General features: G+C 48.3%; 1 protein-coding gene across 1 annotated transcript; it reads left to right on the top strand.

Annotated features, from left to right (window-relative positions):
- The first annotated feature begins 4508 nt into the window (after positions 1 to 4508).
- LOC122385646 (sorting nexin-17-like) lies at positions 4509 to 16512 on the top strand. The gene is made up of 10 exons (XM_043374043.1): positions 4509 to 4723; positions 10454 to 10646; positions 11057 to 11232; positions 12106 to 12193; positions 12400 to 12490; positions 13332 to 13473; positions 13771 to 13916; positions 14181 to 14487; positions 14787 to 14888; positions 15280 to 16512. Exons 1-10 carry the CDS (start codon positions 4664 to 4666, stop codon positions 15415 to 15417), a joined length of 1443 nt encoding a protein of 480 aa, XP_043229978.1. The 5' UTR covers positions 4509 to 4663; the 3' UTR covers positions 15418 to 16512.
- Positions 16513 to 20118: the final 3606 nt, after the last annotated feature.

Raw genomic sequence — 20118 nt, 5'->3', positions numbered from 1 at the left:
GAACAGCGGAGATCCCAAAAAGTAGACAAAAGTAAAAGTCTAATATCTTGAAAACTGGTGAATATTTTTCGATGAAATTTGGAAGATATTCGTTTTTGCTCTTTCTGAACCGAGCGACATCACTTTCATGCCAATTCATTAACTTTTTTGAAGGTGGGAGGGTCCCTTTATCTGTATCTGTTTGTTATTCGAGGAGAAGTTTGTGTGCAATGTGTATAAGTACTTCCAAATACCACTGACATTGATCCTTGGACCTGGACTGTGTCCTGTCCGCAGGCAAGATTCTTACAGTCCGCAAGTGTCTCATTCGTTATTTTTTTTCTCTTTTGGCATCTTTTTAACTTGATATTGCAGTGTTTTAGTGTGCCCCAGTACTGTCACTCCGCGCCACAAATGCAATTGAATTCATTTTATTGCAAAGTGCACAAAAGAGGGACATGCCTAAGAGCTGGACTTTTTGCACGCGTTCCCCGCCAGGGGGCGCCACTGAGGAAGCACCCTCTGACGTCACGATAAAACTGCGCGCACTGTGCGCACGGTTCTGTAAGCAAGTAGCATAGTGGTGGTTTCATGGTGGAAATTGGAATAAGTATTTTGACATTGTAAAATTTCAAGCCGTTTTTGTGAAATTAATTAGTAAATGCATTTGAAAAGTATTTATTTCTAGTGTGAAAGGAGAATAATTAGAAAAACATGCATATTTTTGTTCCAATAGCTTATTATGTGAGACATGATCGGTACTAACGGGTACTTCTAAGAAGTAGTGAAGAAGTACCAAACAGCCTGCTCGGCTACGATCGTCAGCTGTCCTTTGGAGCTGGACTTCAACGCTGTAAAAAAATATGTGCTGAATTAATTTTTAGTTTCACCAAAATATAAGCAATTTACCAATTCTTTTTCACTTTTGTAATTATTGTTGAGTGAAGAGACATGTTGCTAGTTCTGACTATATAAATTATTAATAAAAAAAACGAAATGCGACGGTAAGTATCTGCTACTAAATTATCACTAAAACCAAATACATGGAGAATCTTGCTACCATTGCTTATAAAACGTGCTTATCAATACACAAATGTTTTATTTCAGACAAGAAGGATTTATTTGCCTGAAGTCTTGCGTCATGTGCTACTGCTTTGATTCCAAAGACGCTCTCCGGGTCGGGGTACTTTAGTTCTTCATCGATCGATAAGAGATTTTGATTCCATTGATATCCAAATTGATAAGCTCGGCACCATGGAGTAAGGGCGTCTCCACAGGGGTGACGCAGGAAATATGAATGGCGTTTACACCGACAGTAGTTTCCCACAGCCGGCAATGGGAATCTCATGTCGGTGTAAACGCCACTATAGTCCCATCCAACTCAAACACTGGGGAATATCCCCGCACTTTTGAGGACGGAAATCTATGGACCTGCTCGAAAAATAGTGGATAAAATACGGCGAGCTTTCAGTTTTATGGTTGGGTCTCCCTTCCGAGGCACATATTTACGGGGGATATTGGGTCATATTCCCCCGGCGTCCTGATGATCGGCGCCCAGCTCAACGTCGAAGGCGCCCTGAATCAGAATCAGAATCAGAATATATTTCATAACGAATCCATCGAATATGGTTTTTCATCGTCACACGTCAAAGGTTGAAAACATACGAGGTAAAATACATTCAGGCCAATACAATACACCGCGATACTTGATCAGGTCAGCCATACAGTTCTCTGAGTAGGTAGCGTCTCAGGGTTGATTTGAAGTGGCGAGTGTTTGTGTCGAATGGCAGCTGGTTGTACTGCTGGACAGCACCGTAGCTGAGACGCCTGCGACCCGACTCAGAGTGTATCCTCGGTCCTGATACGCGGCACTGCTATCTGTGAAGGTGCCCAGGTTGCTGCCGCTCGAATTTTGGTCGCCTACTTAACAAAACCTCTGTTGGTGCCATCTCAGTTTCCTCGAGGTCAGGCAACCTTCACACGCCGTTGGCTACCTTGGCTGGCCGGCGACTCGTTCCCCTCGTGGCGACGCTCTTGACATCCAGTCAAAAGTTGGAGTGGCTGGCGCCCCCAGTGGGGGCCGGGGAAGGGGCAGTGGGCCTCCACGTTGCTCTCTTCCCGAGCCTATGGTGACTTGGCTCAACTCTCCTCAATAGAATCTGGATTCTGCACGCTGTATGAACATGGGCGTATTTGTATTTTGTATTTGTATCCATGAGTATTTGTATCCATGACACCACTACGGACAATGCGGACAGTAGGTGTGACAATCAGTAGTGCCATTCATATAGAGGGTGTCATATATGAGCGGAGAGGCAACAGTACAGCTGAGCGGAGAGACAACATTAAAACAACAGTACAACTGGCGTTGCATGGAGCTGCAGGCAACCGGACAGCGGAGGCTTTCGAAAAATAAACAATTCGTCACTTCAACGTATAAACAATAGTAAAAGCAACATAAACACATATTCTCATGGTCGAACCCATGCACTAGCGGCTCACGGCGGGCACAGGCACGCAGTGCGGTAGCGGTACCGGATCACACGTCATGGGCGTTGTCTCAGCATAGGTTGTTATGAGCGGAGAGGCAACAGTGCAGCTGAGCGGAGACAACATTAAAACAACAGTACAGCTGGCGTTGCATGGAGCTGCAGGCAACCGGACAGCGGAGGCTTGCGAAAAATAAACAATTCGTCACTTTAACGTATAAACAATAGTATAAAAAGCAACATAAACACATATTCTCATGGTCGAACCCATGCACTCAGCACTAGCGGCTCACGGCGGGCACAGGCACGCAGTGCGGTAGCGGTACCGGATCACACGACATGGGCGTTGTCTCAGCAAAGGTTGTTCGCAATATAGTTGAAGCCTAAGAAGACGGCCAGTGGGGTCTCACTGCTGCTGAGGCGACCTCGGAGACGATGCGTCGCCCCTCCTGTCGGCGACCTGCGGTGAGCACCTGAGCAGGACTCCAGATAGCTGTCTGGCACGTTGCCGACACTGCCAGACGCTGTCAGCAGGCCTCACTGCTGCAAGTGATGTGCAGATGGACGCCAGGTGACTTCGTCTGCAGGCGATTCCGGAGACCGCGGCCTCACCAGGCAGCACCACCTGCATCGCCATGTCGGTGTTTCTAGAAATGGAAAAATAACAGTATCGGTGAAGGACAAGCAATACAATGTATTGTTTTCCTCTCTTGCAGGTATACGTAATCTACAATTATCATTGTTCCTATTTCATTCAACTGAACCTGAAAATTCCATATTGGCACATTGTTTGACTAAATTTGTGTAGTTGGGAACAGGGGCGACGCCACGGTGCGACGACAGGAGGGGACATTAACCATTTTGGAGGGGACGAGGTGACGAGGACCATTTCAAGTCGATTCTTTCCATGCAACGCCATAGTCGTAATGTTAAAATTTTAAAAAGTGGAGGGGACGAGATCCCCTCTCCCCCGTGGCGACGCCCTTGGTTGGGAAGCAGATTGTTTGAAATACATGTTTGGCTGAACAGTGCGGAAAATATTTCATTGATCACTATAGCTGCAACAAAAATACTGAGACAGAAAACATTTGCGCTTACCTGGCTCCTTTGTCAGTCCCGCACAACGGAAGTGGTACCATTTATCACAGCCGTCGCATCCGACCATCGGTGCTGCACTGATGCTGCTGCACTCCCCACATTCCCAGCACCTTAGGAGCGTCTTGGCTGTGAAAAGATTACATGAGTCATGGCGCATACATGAATAGTAAGATGTTTTATATGTTTAACATCGCATAGCAAAGACACAACAGCTGGGAGTCAAGTGTAAGCAAGTGTAAGCAAGGGACAGAAACAGGAAAATCTGGTGCAGAAGTTAAAAAATTGACACAGAAGTGATTTTCTCAGCTTCTCACTGCTTCCTACATCATTATATCGTTACATTATTTGCATCATTAGGGGCAGGAATTGGGCTGCCCCTGGACTCAGCATTCAGATTCGGGGCAGGATTTTGTCTGCCCCCAAAATCTTGTCGAGCTCCCTGCCATGTTTTGCAGACTGGATTTTAAGCAAGAAAAGCTTTGCTAAAAATGACGCTTGACGAAGCCTCATCCTACTGGGCTGTCTGACATGTCTCCCTGTAAAAAACATGTGGCCCTTATATTGTATATAAGATGAATATGTTAATAATGCAGAGAAAACACAGTATAAATTATACCCAACGTTTCAACGTTGAACAGCTTAAGATGGGTGAAGTGTAAGGGTACCTAGGTACATCTGAAAATAAACTGAATCTGCGTTCAATAAACATTGATTTTGATAATACATTTCACAAATCAATTGCAAATAACAATCATACTAAAATAGCACGACAGATAACTAACAATCGCATGAGAAGAACTTCTTGATTCGCCTTGACATTGTCGTCCGAACGAATGTTGTCTGAAGTTACACATTTGTCTTTTCTGCGCAGCATTTGTGTTTGCCATTTACCGCACCAATGTTCGCCAGCGGTGGTGACTTTTCCTTACCTGCTCACGAAACGTCACACACGACATGACGTCACCCGAAGACGTCATCAAAAAGTCCAGCTCTTAGGCGTGTCCCAAAAGAGGGTTTGCAGGTTTACGAATCGATGTTATTATTCATTACTGTGAAGGAAGCAGACTGAAGAAACCTTTTCTTTCCAACAAATTAAAATGCACTTCACAATACCAAAAGCTGAAGAGCTCAAGGACAAGAATGGAGCCTCTTTTACTGTAAGTAAAGTGAAGATTGAGGTGACTGTAATACTGTAGCTAAACTTTTTTATTTTTCTCAATTTTCCAAAATCCAAACGTAATATGAAAGTCTTTAATTGATTCATAATGTGTATCATATTTTGCATGGCTATTTTTACATAATTGGTAAAGTTTTACATCAAAGTAGAATGATAAGATGCCGGTATTTATTTACTTTAGGTCCGCAAAACAGAGGGGTAAATAAAAGTCATTCACACGATACTCTAAGACCTCCCGATTTCATTTCTGATACTTATTCCTTCTAGAAACCAATTTAAAAGCACCAGTTCACTAGTATCACCAGTATCGCCACCAACGGCCCCACCTCCGACCGGAACTGCACGTGTCTGCGCGGCGCACCCGCTACAAATGGTCCAACCAAGGTTGAGCGAAATTACGGATGATAATAAACTGTAAGGAAAGTGACGTCAAAATAATCGAGGCGGAGCGGTGCAGTGCCGAAGGCAATGCCTTAGGAGAGATTACAGGCAATGGTAAGTCAAATATTTTTAGGTTAAGTGGTTGTGTATCTGGCTTCAGGCCGAAGGCCTGAAGCCTGATGCATAACCACTTAACCTAAAAATATTTGACTTACCATTGCTTGCAACATAGGCGTAGGAACGTTTTCGAAAGTGGGGGGGCCAGGCTCCCAGAGGTCTAAAACCTAACCTACCCCCAAAATCCAATTTCTCCTCGGATTTCGGCCACTTTGTTTTCGCAAACATGCTCAGAGGTAAAAAAAATCGAGACAAAACCAAAAATAAAAGTAGTTAAATTTCAGGGAGAGTCCTTTCCATATACTCAAACTGATTGACGCGTTCCCCTGTCCTCCGCAGCCGTTGGCACCCATGCAAATTCCAGAGGCATCAGGCAGCTTTTTCATTAAGAGCAAGCGTGAAATGTGCAAAGCGAGTCTTTTCAATATACCTATAAAAATCAGCATGAACGGCCCAGCTAGGCTCAGCCAGGCCTGTAACGTTTTTAAGAGGTTTTATATTAGCGACCACTGCAACTGGGCTGATTGACTGTCAGAGGCCGGTGTGGGACTTTTAGAGGCCGGTCTGGGCCCTCAGAGGCCGTTTAACACTCGCCGGCCCGGACCTATAAGTTTTCTACATAAACGCGCCGACCGAGGGGGCGGGGAGCAGGTACGACCCCCCTCGCCGTTTCGCCCCAGGTGGAGCTAGCGCGTCGCGGAAAAAACGAGCGTGTGCGCCGTTACGAGACGCAGAGATCGATACCCGATTTTAAGGTCCTATACGTCAACCGTTGACCTGAGGTCAAGTCAAGTGCCCCAAGGCACAGTTCCATTTTTGGTGAATAACTTCGCAAAAAAAAAACGGCCACAGAGCCGCGATTTTGCCAATATCGTGTTAGCCTCTCTCAGGCGCGTCGAATGATATACTTTTTGTTTGGGTGAGGTAAACTTAGAGTGTTGACCTCGGGTCACGGTCAGGTCAGCGCCCCTAGGTCACGAAATTGGTCAAATGAGGTTATGTCTCATATCCTTCGATTCGGAAGGTCTTCCTGAGTCCATTGGTGGCTTTCCCGACTCGCTAGCTCAATTTGATCGGTAGTTATTGACGAAAAACTAATATGACCGTTATAACGTCATAAATGACGTCGCGCAAGGTCAACATTGCAAAAGTGACGCATCGAACCTTGCAAGGAGTGCATGAAATCACGATTCGGTGTGCTTGAGATAGTTTGAGATCGTTCCCGGCGCCAGAAAAAAAGTTTTCAGTTTATCCCCATTGACTTATACCTAATGGTGAGGTCACGAAAATGACCTGACCTCATATGACCTTACGAAAATCCGAGATGTACAAGTTGTGAGACTCCTAATGGATACTAGGTCCTGCAAGGTTCATTTCCCTGTGAAATCTCCTCTGGCAGTGAGGGCGTTGCGAAGTTGCGACATCTCAAGACCGTGCAGAGGTTCACTTATGACCTCATAGGTCAGTGACCTGATCTGACCCGAAAATGCGGTTGGTGTCAAAAGATCCGGCTTGATTCAAAGGTCAGGTATGCCAAGCTTCAGCTCTCTATCGCCGGCGTGTTCGGAGCTATCGCGAAAAAACTATATGGAGGGGCGGCACCCCCCCCCCCTCGGCCGGCGAGGGCGAAGGCCCTCAGAGACCAGTACAGGGCCTGCAAAGAGCAGTTTGAGACCTTAAGATGCCGACTTGGGCCATCAGAGGCTAATGTGGGTCCTTACAGGCCAGCATGGGCCCTCAGAGGTCAGTGTGGGACCCTAAAATGCCGGCATGGGCCGGCGTTGGACCCCAGAGGCCAGCAGAAGGCCCTTAAAAACCAAGATGGGCCTCTGAGGCCAGCATCGGTCTTCAGAATCCAGTGCAAGGCCCTCAGAGGCTAATGTGGGTCCTTACAGGCCAGCATGGGCCCTTAGAGGTCAGTGTGGGACCGTAACAGACCGGCATGGGCCGGCGTTGGACCCCTAAGGCCAAGATGGACCCTCTAAGGCCGATGCAGACCCTTAGAGGCCGGCTTCGGGTCTCCAGAATTCAGTGCGGGGCCCTCAGAGGCACCTAAAGGCCCCAGAGACAGAAATGAGGCCACCAGAGGCCGGTGTGAGGCCCTCAGACGTCGGCTGGGCCCTTGAGGCCGGTTTAGGGGCCCTCAAATGCCAGTGGAGGACCCTCAGAGGTCAATGTGGGTTCTCAGTGGTCAATGTGGGCGCTTGACCGCCCTTGAAGGGCCCTCCGAGATCAGTGTATGACCCTCAAAGACTGGTTTGGAAGCTGTTAATAGCTGGCGTGGGATTCTTGAGCCTCGTGACAATCGAATAAGTGCCAGAGCCCCATACGTTCATGGGGGCCCATTGTTTGTTTGGGGGGGGGGGGGGCAAATGGAGGGGCAGATACAGACATTGCTAGCTCCCAGCCTGTTTTAACCGAGGCGGGGGCACGGTCACCCTGGCCCCCCAGCTAGTACGCCTTTGACGAACTATGCCGACCCCAGGAAGCAGATCTGGTCAAGCGTTGGTCGTTTGTAAACGCATTCCCCTGCACCGTGCTAGTATTGTCTTACCTATACCTCTTTTCAGTGCTCGCTGTCCCGTGCATCGTAATCAACAAAATGCTGTGGCACCAGGACTCAGTCTTGTCTCTGATATGGTTTTCTTCATTGAGTGAAGGAAATTGCGGTCAATAACGCTGTAGAAACAAAAGGGAATCTTCACTAAAGGGCAAGCTGAATAGTTGTCAAGTTCTGGTGTTTAGGGTACCGGGTGGTAGGTACAGATAGACACTTAAGTCAGCAAAAAGTGGGGGGGGCCAGTTAACATTGCTGGCCCCCCCACCTCCGAAAGTGGGGGGGCCATGGCCCCCCCGGCCCCCCCTGTTCCTACGCCTATGGCTTGCAATCTATTCATGCAAGTCACTTTTTCCTTTTCCCCCAGTAGGCAAACATCAGTAGGTCAGGTTAGGTAAGGTTTGGTTATGTTCTGATCATTTTCTCATGCTTTATTACCTTTGCTAAATATTTTCTCTTTTTTATTCACCGTTTTTCTTGTGCTTTGATATTATGACGTCATTTTCATAACGTCGAAAACTAATGAATATCCGCATCATTTTTTTATTTCATAGGGCAGCGTTGTATGTTTCGTTTTTGTCGCGGTCGCGGAAGCGTGCTTTCTTCAGTGTGTAGGTATTGTGCAGCAGTGCGGTGTAATGTGCTGGTGTTTTAGTATCTTATTTTACATTTTTGATGCATTTAAGCATCATATCTGAATTCAGGACATCAAATAGTGTAAGAATGTGCATTTTTTCTTGTTAAAATAATATTGCGGACCTAAAGTAAATATTTACCAAGATGCCTACACCTTGTATAATGCAGTATGCATGCGCTGCCCGATGGAATGTTTGTGCAACTTACATGCGAATAACAGACTAGGTAGTAAGTATGGTTATTCATTTACAAATGTTCTCTAATTTTTTATTCATTTGAAGGGAGTTTTTTATTGTAAGGTAGAGAAAATACATCATACATGTGCTGTCGAAAGTTAACTTATGCTCAGTTCTTGCCTGTAATTTGTGCCCTTAGAGAATGTTTTTTTAACAAGGAACATATTTCCTGAAATTTTTTTTTGTGAACGCTATCGACCAACAGCTTCAAACTTGTTCATACCTGACAATATCTGGGCCTCAACTCAAGGGATTCTCTGTATAAATCCATTTTGCCAAACAGGATGAGGACCCCTAACGAATAGTCTCCTCTAGTCCACTCCTACTTCCACTTAGCATAAATGTGTGTGATTGCATAGACAGAGTCACAGAACTCAGAAGGTGCCCAGTTTCTGCAGTTGACTGATGGAGAAAGAGAGATTTGATAATATTTAGTGCCAGGTAACAGAATATTCACACTTATAAATCTAGTTCACCAAGTAGGAGGCTCTAGAAAATGGAGCTGATAGCTGATACACACAAAACAATCTGCTCACCTTATTGATATGTTAAAGAGGCTGTACCTAGCTAATATGTGTCATGGTCTTGGGCATTGGCCTACCACTTTGCTACCACTTACCAGAATGTGAACTCCCAAGTCCCAAACCCCAAGCCCCAAAGCTGATCAGCTTAATGGCCGATATGAGGAGCATGTTGCTTGTGATCTTATCCTGAATTGTTCTGGTGAGCATTTTCTAGTTACTAATGATAGCTGTCTCTGACAGCATATATGCCACAATATCTCATGAAATTCACAATGTATTAAATGTATTGAATACCAAAGCTATGCCTACCCCATAGCTGATCCACAGAATGAATCAGCATGCACTTTGTACCAATTTGATATGCTATAGGCCCATAATGGAGTCATTTCAATACATTAAATTATTGAATACCAAAGCTATGCCTACCCCATAGCTGATCCACAGAATGAATCAGCATGCACTTTGTACCAATTTGATATGCTATAGGCCCATAATGGAGTCATTTGCTTTCTTGCAGTTCTTATAAGTTATAAGCTTAGACATTTTCCCCACTAGGGACCACACCTAACACCGCTGTGTTCAAATCATGATTTTGCATGGCATTGATCAATGATCAGTTCTCCCAATTTTTGAAAGGGTTGCTTGGATAGTGAAAACCCAACTAACTTTGTGTGGTTGAAATGAAGGAAGCCTTTTGGGTGTGTGCTGTAGTTGACAGCTGTGGTAAATTTTATTCTTCTGGTGACAACTTAAGAATAATAAGATATTTTGTACCCTGCTATGTAGTGAGAGCATACCTTGACATCTGATCATGGATGGTAGCATTACAAAAATCAGTGTCGTGCCTATCAGATAATGTTTAGGTTGTGTTTTTAAATTAGTTTCACTGGCTCATAGTCAAGCTAAATTTATAAATGTTTTGCTAGCTGTTATATGATTTGTTATGATAGCATTTACTTACAAAACATTGACTTACTTTACTTGACTTACTTGAAAACTTGACTTTCAGAACATTCAACCCATCAGCTATATATTCAGCACACCATGTGTGCTTTTTACATATTAATGAAACAAGAAGTGGTACACTAGTCACTAGTATAGTTTTTATTTGCTGGTGAGCTTGGACTCTTGGTCTATTTTGCCATTTGCCTTTATATCAAAACATTTCTGAATCATTTGGTCTCCGATTTCAAGTGTATTTCGCGATGCCTTCGTCCGTTCAGTTCCGTTTCTGTCAAGCTGCCGTCTGATCCGGACAGGGGTACACTATCCACGCGGACGGCAAGCTGCACTGCGTGGTGCGCTACCGTCAGCTGAGCTGTCTGCACGATCAGCTGAAGCGGGTGTTTGGCGCGCGCGCGCTGCCCACCTTCCCGCCAAAGAAGCTGCTGCACCTCAACTCTGAGGAGGTCGAGGAGCGGCGGATGCTGCTGGAGCGCTACCTTCAGCTCGGTAAACAGCGGGAAGTATGACGAGCGAATCGGGTGGGCCATATGTGTAGGTGGTGGCTGTTGAGTGTCTTGGTATTTGGAAGAGGTGCTGGCATTGCGGGTACAGCTGTCGTGTCTTTGAGAGTCGTTCATGCTTATTAGTCATCAATGCATTTTGCAGCGGAAAATTGAATGTCGAGCGCAACAATTGTGAAATTTGTATCCCAAATTTGCAGTTTTATGAATATAGTCGTAGGAATGTCGATGTATCGGTACTCGGTAGTGTATCTACGTGTAACTGAAGACCAGGCCAGTCACATCACTAGATATTGCCTTCCACGTCCCACCAGCTTCAGCTGTCTGTTTGAGTGGTGCCGATCTGCAGCGTATCAATGCAGCAACGCGTCAGCGTGTCCACCGTCTTTCTCGCAGTGTCGCAGGACAGCAAGGTGTTCAGCAGCGAGGTGTTCAACGGCTTCTTGGTGTCGGCACAGCTGGAGACGCAGAGCGCTGCCCCGGAGCAGGTCACCCTGGACGTCTACCTGCTCAACAACTACCGGATCTCTGTGACGGCCAGCTCTACACTGCAGACAGATGATGTCCTCGAGGTGAGTGTTTGTCTCGGCTTGTGTCCTGAAGGCTGGTGGGTGGTGCATCTTGTGGAGTGTGGACTGTGCAGTCACGTGACGTCCCCTTGGAGGTAAGTTTCACTTGATAATGTTCAGCAAATATGCGAGTAATCGTCAGGTAGACCTCTCGTGACTCAATTATGGCAATCGAGGATGTCATATATAAGAAACACTGTAAGGTTGCTCGAAATAGGATGCATGTTTTTTTATGAATAAGGTCAAGTCGCTGTGCCCCGGCGACATTAGTGCTAAAAGGGAAATTTTACTTTGACTTAAACTAACAATATTCGCTAAGTGCTGTGAGAATATTTTGCGTTATGCTTCAACGCTGTTGGGTGTTCTGCTATGCTCTTCTTATAAGGTATAACCCTTTGATTTCAGGCTTTCGTTTGCTTATTAACCCTCGCCAGACCTACCTAGCTGTCGGTTTTCATATGTCCCCGACATAGCGGGGCGGGGGTTAAGCCAAATTTAGCCAAATAGTTAATCTACCAATTATTATCTTTATTTGACTCCAGCTGAGGCCTCTTGCACCAAACTACCTAGCTAGGTAAAATCGAAAAACCGGTTTCAGAATAAGCTAATCTAACGGTGGTAAATTTGTTTGCAATAGCCCAATACATAATCCTATATGTGCTTGCTAAATTTTGCACATTAATTGTTACATTTGAGACTCGGACTGGGCATACGATGCAAAATAATCCGAGCATTGGTGCAAGAGGCCTCTGCTCTTCATAACATCAGCCACTTTCTACGTTTTGTGCTGTTTTGTTTTAGTTTTTGCTTGATTCTCCAGTGTTGTAAAACTCTTCCATGCTATTTCAGCTAACGCGCAACATTGCTCTTTTGCAGAAAGCATGTCAGCAGATTAATCTTCCTCCTCGTCTCACATACTACTTTGGTTTGTTTATGATGAAGAAGACCGAGGAAAGCTATACAAGTAAGTCATCGTGAACACCTGTGCTAAGTGATGCTGATTACACTGTGTGACATTTCTGCAGCGCACTACAGTTTCGCTAATGTGGACCTGGTATTGTGACAAACATGGAGCAACATTGAAATTAACCCTTTGTGTAATTAGAACTGTGACACGCTATTTGCGTTAATTTCCACGCGACCAACGACCTCCCATCTGTCTGTTCACAGTCGTTCGGAAGCTGCATGACTTCGAGGCACCGTTCATCTCTCTGCGCACGGCAGGACACACACCCGAACACAGGATTGTGCTCCGGAAAAAGTCAGTAGCGTCGTCTCGGTGCTTGAATCAAAGCATTCGTACCAGGCGCCGGCACACACGGCTGAGTGTTGGTCCGTAGGTCAATCTGAAATTTTGATGGCAAATAATGGGTGACATGTTAGCAACATGGTCACGCTCTTTATCATCGCTGCGTGCATTGCTAATGTTACATTCACACACGTGCTGAAATGCTGGAATGCAAAACGCGACCTTGTTTTGTGCCGCTGCGACCTTTGCCATTGCTATCACTGTCATCTGACTAGTTTTGGTGTCGCTATGTTCGTTTTGAACCAGTTTTAGGTTCTGAGCACTGCGCAGTTTCTTCATGTAGCGCTTGGTGTTGAGCTATTAATTATCATATGTTGTTACCGTGAGGTGACACGGAACAGCCTCTCCTCCCCTCCCCTGTTTGTTACGTGGACGAAATGTCGCGGTTGATTACTTGCCCATGTTGTCTGTCAACTGCACTGACATTTTGGCCTGGGGGTAGAAGTCATAATTGGATTGGAGCTTGCATCAGCAGCGTGGAAAAGATATACCTTCGCACACATCCCCTGGTTGACGGCTATCGAACGACGCCGTCATATTGGCATACCCTTACGTATCTCACAAATATGCCACATATTCAGTGAATCCCACTCTTCCCGGCAAACGCTGCTTGCTTCGTGCTTACAACATCCCTCCCATCCCTCGTGTGGAAGCTGTGTATTCCGGACTACTGTAGTACTGTATACTTGTATGCCAGAGTACGTCTCCTTCTAACTTTACCTATCTCCTCACTGTTCGTCAGTTGCTGGGTCACGTCTTCTGTTGCTAACTTTCCTCCCTCTCTGTTCGCCAGCTACTGGGACACGTCTTACGACGCCGACCTTCTGGAGGACACGGTGGGCCGTAACCTGCTGTACGTGCAGACCGTCAGTGAGGTGGAGTGGGGATGGATGTCTGCCGACACGGACACGCGCGCACGGCTCACCATGCTGCAGGTACGGACGGCAATGGAAGGGGAGGGCGGAGATGCATGTAAGGCAGATGAGAAGAGGAGAATAGGGATGCGGACGGACGGCGTTGGTTGGTTATTGGGATTGCTACGCAGGGTGAATTTCTTAATACAATTTGAAGCAACGTTTTACATCCTGTTGTTTTCTGATTAGGCGTGTTTCTCTTTTAATCATGATATACTTTTCTGAACAGTTCAGTACTGATGAAAAGCAACGACAGTTTACTAATAAAACGTACAATCAATGTTACGATTAAAAACGTGTCTTTTCTCCCTTCCTCAGGCCAAGGGCAACAAGCGCGAGTACGTGGCTCTGGCGCAGCAGCTGCCGTTCTACGGCTACATGCAGTTCGAGCCGTGCACGTGCGACTTTCCCGTGGCGGGCACACGAGCCAGGGTCAGCATCGGAAACAAGGAGCTCAACATTCGGTGAGAAGGGAGCGGACCTCGGGGATGATGGGATGGCAGGATGGGTGAGTGAGTTTTGTGCACATTCGGAATCGTCGTATGGCAATTTGTGTTGAAATAATTGTGCATTGCTGGGCTATGAGACCAAAGTGCTCGAGTGTCAATCGATGAATTCGGCGGAAGGATGCCGCTTTGTCAAAAAAAATCGCTCTCCTCGGTCGATGACTGCATGGTCCTGGTGCAGTCCGTTTACCGACACTAACCCGCTGCCCTATGTCCCCACAGGATTCCTCCCGGTGAGGGCGGCGCCCGGAACACGGTTCGCGAGGGCAGCTTCAAGGTGACCCGGATGCGCTGCTGGCGGATCTCCAGTGTGGAGCCGGTGCCGGCCGAGGCGGGCGGCGCCGGCCCGTCGTCGGCCGCCGCCGGGCCGACCGGGCCGCAGCTGGAGCTCAGCTTCGAGTACCTGATGTCGCGCGATCAGCTGCAGTGGGTGCGGCTGGCCTCGCCGCAGGCTGTGCTCATGTCCGTCTGTCTGCAGGCGCTGGTCGAGGAGCTGCTCCGACGCCGAAAGGGACTCGGCATCCCCAGGGTTAGTGCATAGCATGGGTGTCAGGATTGATCTCGACTGGTTGACGAACGGACGGGGCGCTCAGATGTAAGAGTGGTAGTTGGAACCGGTGAAGTGGGGAATGACAGGGAATAGCAGTGGGCACTGGGCAGTTAAGCGAAGCACTTCGCTTATTTTCCGTCTTTGTAGTGCCTGACGGAAATCCGGCCCATGTATCGCTTATGTTGGCCTGTGAATTTCGTGACCGGCTTCATGAAAAACCGCATTGATGATAAGCAACACGAATAGCGGTTCGTAACACTAAACCTTGTCTGTTCCAGCCGGGAGAGAAGGTTCACAATGTGAACTTTAACTACCTGACACGGGACGGTAGCCTGCAGCACGTGAACGCCCGGTCCGGCGCTGGGGACTCCGAACATGTGGTGAGTCGCGGCGGCGCCGGCAGGGTGGCTCTGTGAGTCAGATGGTGACGGCGTGGGTCATTTGATACGTTGGCGAGCGGGAGCTGGCGAACCGGTGATTGAATCTTTCTTGGAACTGACCCGTGTGAGCTGTTAATGTAATTGATACTCAGGGGTAATAATGCAGGGACTTGCGTAATCATGACTCTGTTACTTGTGCGAATGTCCAAAGTAGATTTTTTAGCAGTACGATGTTCTCGAAACTAATTTTATGCTATTGTATCTGTCTGCTCAAAAAGCCTTTGTCAGGCAGCAAATTCACAACAATGTATGCGTACTGCGTACTTTAGCTGTGTGGTGCGTGGATACTGTTTACCATGACGTGTTTTTCATTTCATTGTTTTTCTTTCAGGACTGCGACTCGGGCATCTCGTTCCGGAAGCTGTCCAACAAGCTCTCGCAGCTAAACCTAGTGGGCCGCATCAGCCTGGCGTCGAACCGCACCGTCGAAAACAACGCCTTCGACGAGATTGGCGACGACGAACTGTAAGGCCGACTGCCTCTGTGACGTCACGGGAGCCATGGTGACGTCACGCGGCGGTACAGTGAATCCTGAGCTGCTCAGAGTTGTGCCGAGGACGCTGCATTAGTGGGTGAGAGCTGGGTCTCGGAAGCTCGGCTGTAGGTCGTATGGTGCTGGTTGTGGAGATCGTTGGGCCGCTACCCGGCTGGACTGGCGGAGTGGTGCTACTAACAGGACTGTGTGTTATGCTGCGTGTGTCCTCACGCTGGAGGAAGCGGTGGACGGTGCTGTGCTGTTGGTGGGGCTCAAGGCGGATGTCTGTGCGGGCGGCCGACCGCCGGCGCAGAACTGTGATGGACGCCGGTGTTTGTACATAGTGGTTGTGGAATTATGTATCGAAGAGTTCGAGTTTATTTCTAGCGTTCGCCGACTATTTGGAACGTTGGACGCATGTGACTAACCGTTCCGCCCCCCGGCCTGCGCCAGTGTCCCGCTGCGAGGCATTCAAATTTTATCTGTGCTGCCAAAACGGGATGGGAGCGGGCGCTGCTCGCGTCCTGTGTGGCAGAAGTTGCCATGGTAACTGTTTTGTAGTTTGACTGTCGATGTATGCGTCGGCGTGAAGGGGTCCTAATTAATTATGCAGACTAAGTTACCCAGCTTGGTTTTGTCTTCGTCTTTCTGTCGGCACTGTCGGTCGATTAGTTTTTCTATGTGCGTTTTCTGAGCTTGTGTGACGGCGATCATTCCGTGATTGGGCTGTTGGGGGCGCGGTGGGCCGGTCGTGTGCTCCGCTATCCGTCCTTTCCAGGCGGCCGGGCTGGCTGAGGCCGCCCGGCTGCTCCGAGCTGCTGCCTGGCTCCGTCCCCCGTCGGTCGTCAGCCCTCGCCGCTGGGGGAGCGCTGCGCTGCGGTGTTTGGTTTCCAAGCAGACTAGACGCTCCGCATGGGAGAGCCCTGGTGCGTTATGTATATTTTTGTATACGAATTGCTTTCAATCTCATGCTTAATTATCAGCATAAAGCTAAGGAGTCACTACCGGTACGCTTTATTTGATACTTGTATGAAATGAATGTGTAATATTTAATGGCAGTGACCAGAAATAAAAATATTATTTACCTTACGCGTTGTTTTAATGAGTTTGAGTTACTCGATGTTTTGCACGTTTCCATTTTCCATGGGAAGGCATCTGAATTTTTATGGCTAGCCTACACCAGCGGATTTGCAGAAAAAAACTTTCCAGCGATTGGCACATGAGGTCCAAATCTGGACGTAAAGACATTCCATACAATATTTGTGAATTGTGGCCGCGGGCGCTGGGACAGGCTGGGTGACCTTAGGCGTTCGAGAGTGCAGCTAGAAATGGTGCTCGCCATGGCCAACAAGTCAGCCGCTGTGACTTTGAAGTTTGAATGGTATTCACTGTTCAGTGGTGTCGCTGGAACTCGGCTGTGGTCGTTCAGCTGCCGTATGATTGTTCAGTACAGGCTGGTTGACAGCGCCTCTAGAGGGTAGACCAAGAAGTGTGAGTGCAAGGATTGGTCGCTAGATGTCAGCCTGGTCGGTTGGAAGTGAGCGCCTGTGCGTAGACTGTGCCGCAAGACTCCTGACAAACGCTGTGGACGTGAATGGTGATTGGAGGCAGGGAGGCACCGGTTCTGACGTCACACGAAAATATCAGTCGGCTGGTTGTGGCACTGCCCCCTGCCGGCGCGACCGTGCTGCCACCTAGCTAAGCCTATCAGCCTAGGACGGGACGGTTTTACCTTTTCTCGTCGAGTGGGGCAGCTTGCGACGACACTATGTCGACATAGATGTGCTGCCACATAACCCAGGTTCAGAGTCTCTTGGACGGCACACCGTTCCGTGCTTCTATCCTCAGGATACTGAAATCCTTCTCCCCAACGCCGCAACCCCCTCCGGGCTGGACAGGCAACTTTATCTCATGCGGGCTGCTCCCTTGGAGCGGCACCGTTGCTCCCGAGGGAGCGCATCCCGTAGCCGGGTGCAGAGTGCTTGGGGGACTGGTCGGCCTGTCCATTTGGACGGGCTCAGCCCCAGCGACTCTCTAGGGTGCCTGCCCAGACCAATGTCTCCCCCTAATTCCTATCATCCTTCCGGCTCTGAAATGGTCTTGTCCGACCGAACGGGCCTAACCCAACAAAACAAACAAACAATCTCGGACGGCCAATCCTGTTCCATAACCACAGCTAAGCCCCCACTGACCTTACCCAGGATTGGCCGGACGACGTTGAATCTTCGTAGTTCGAGAGACACCGAACCCGCGGATAGTCTGTCGAAGCCTTGGCGGCTGAAGAAAGGCTAGACATATCTCACTTGATTTTGGCGTGGCCAGCCTCACTTCTGTAGTTTTGCTTCACATAATTCCACGTCCTATTGAGTTTCCGGTTACGTAGTACATGACCACGTTCAGGAACTTGATGTCTTTTAGATATATCACGTAATGACAAACTTTTGGCAGCATTTACATTGGTTACCTCATACCTGCATATTTTGGTGAGGAAAAATCACTATCGCAGTCGTACAATCAAGACATACCACAAAGGATCAGAGCTAAAGCAGCATTATTAACCAAAAGTGTATTGCATTGATCACCAGCATGTTCGTAAAATAAAATACATCACGAATAAAGATGACAACCAAGCAGGACCAGGACACATAACAAACATGAACGCTAAAGTGGCAACAAAAATGAAAGAGAGAAGATGAATCTGCCCTACGCAATCGTCAACTTAAAATAAAACTTCAGGCACATACACAACAGACCTCTGTGCATTAAAAGAACATGAATATACTCGCTTTGTCCTCGACACATAATGGGAACATCCTGCCGGCCCAGTCAAACAGCGCGCCCGCCTTCGAGTAGGAAATAGCAGCGGCCGCAGAAGTGGCCAACAGATACCACATTGTTCGTCACGCCACCTGCACTGAAACGTAACAGCTATCTAATCGTGAAATGTACCTATCCATCCAAAAATGCTGCACTACACCAGCACCACCGCACCGCACAGTTGGCAGATAGGTACGGAACGCAGGTCCTGGTCTCTGTCCCTTCCGAGTAGGGTCTCCGGACCGGTCACCAGCGCCACCATCTCCGCGCGGTAGCTATAGCACAGCTCTCCGGCCGGGGCCCGCAGTTCCTCGGCCTCTTCGTCCAGCCTGACCAGCACGGCTCCCGCCCAGCGCCTGAAGACTCCGCCCTCCGCAGATCCGTCCGTCCAAAGCCGGGCAGCACACAGGGGCAGGGACGCGAGGTGCAGCGTAGCCACGCTTTCCCTTTCCGCCGCCGTGACCCCAGCCCGGATCGGGCGCACGTCCAACCGGAAGGTGACGCCAGCCGTCTGTTGCCACGGTGGGATTCTCGCTCTCGCCCAGGCCTGGCGGCCTCGCAATCTCCAGCCTCGGACCGAAGACAGGCGCGCCGGTGCCGAGGCCTCGGCGGTCGCGCGCAGGGGGTCCCCTGATGGCAGAGCCAGCGCCCTCCCCAGCAGCCTGGCAGCCAGCGTCCAGCTTCTCTCCTCCATCGGAGAAAGTCGGGCTTCCGCCATTAGTGCGTGGCACGGTGTTGAGCGCGGACACAGGTGATGATGCGGCCGCCTCTCGCAGTCCTCGCTCCAGGAGATCCACGTGCGAGTGGCGGCCGCCGGCAGCCACGCGACGGCAGCGTGTTCGAGCGCCCCTCAGACGTAACCGATTGGCCATCGTACTGAGGGCACCCTAGTCCAGGCCCCAGCTATTCAACCAGATCGACGGCGCCGTAGCCGTCAGAACCTGGTGATCACTCGAGCCACGCCACAGAGCTCACGCCTCAAAGCGGTTGGCTCTCCGGTCCTCGGCATCCGGCATCCGCAATGATTTGGCGTAGCCAGGACAGGTGAGATGCCGGCCTCAGTCATAACCGGAAAGCCTGTAAAAAAAAAAAAACAATGTGTGATTGACAACTAGAATTGTATGCATACAGTTGAGAAATCATGGCGCACACTGCATTGTGACAGTAGATAGTTTAGTGCGATTGGCAGAGGAGGGACTTATTGTAAGAAAACAATAAACAATTGAAGCATTGGTTTTGTAGCTAGCTACCAACCCTTCTCATATGAATCTAGATGATTTGTACCATTAAGAAAAAAACATAGGCGTAGGAGCGGGGGGGGGGCATGCCCCCACTTTTCAGCTAAGCTAATTTTTAAAGTAAAATATTTATTTTCATTTAAATTCAAAACTAAGAGCAAGAAATGGTTCGGCAAGGTGAGATGAGCACAAAACTGCAAATAATTTGTTCATAAATCATAGGGGTATTGGGGTTCCCACAAAGTGACATTGAAGTTCTCTGCCCCCCCCCCCCCCCTCCACTTTGTGAGGTTCCTGCGTCCATGAAAAAAACACATTGCATTATGTGCATCAACACTTAACCCTTGCACTTAGAGAGGGCCACAAAGCCCACTATAAAGCCCACAAGACACCACCTGAAATCAAAGCATGACAAATGATAACATGTAGGCACCTGACTTCTATAACCTACTGAACAAAACATACCCCATATTTGCCCAATATATCAATATGTACCTATGTGTAGATAAAGTATGAATGGTAGGTTGATACCTAGGCTGTTTAGTGGGTTGTAGGTATGCTGAAAGGATGAAAGATGGGTATTTGTTGAAAAAAACTCTGATCTACAGTTGATATGAATATGCAACATGGGGTTAGGTAA

This window comes from Amphibalanus amphitrite, unplaced genomic scaffold (assembly GCF_019059575.1).
Source record: "Amphibalanus amphitrite isolate SeventyFive unplaced genomic scaffold, NRLGWU_Aamphi_draft 000226F_arrow, whole genome shotgun sequence".
NCBI classification, from domain to species: Eukaryota; Metazoa; Arthropoda; class Thecostraca; order Balanomorpha; family Balanidae; genus Amphibalanus; species Amphibalanus amphitrite.
This window is presented reverse-complemented; position numbering and strand designations above follow the sequence as displayed.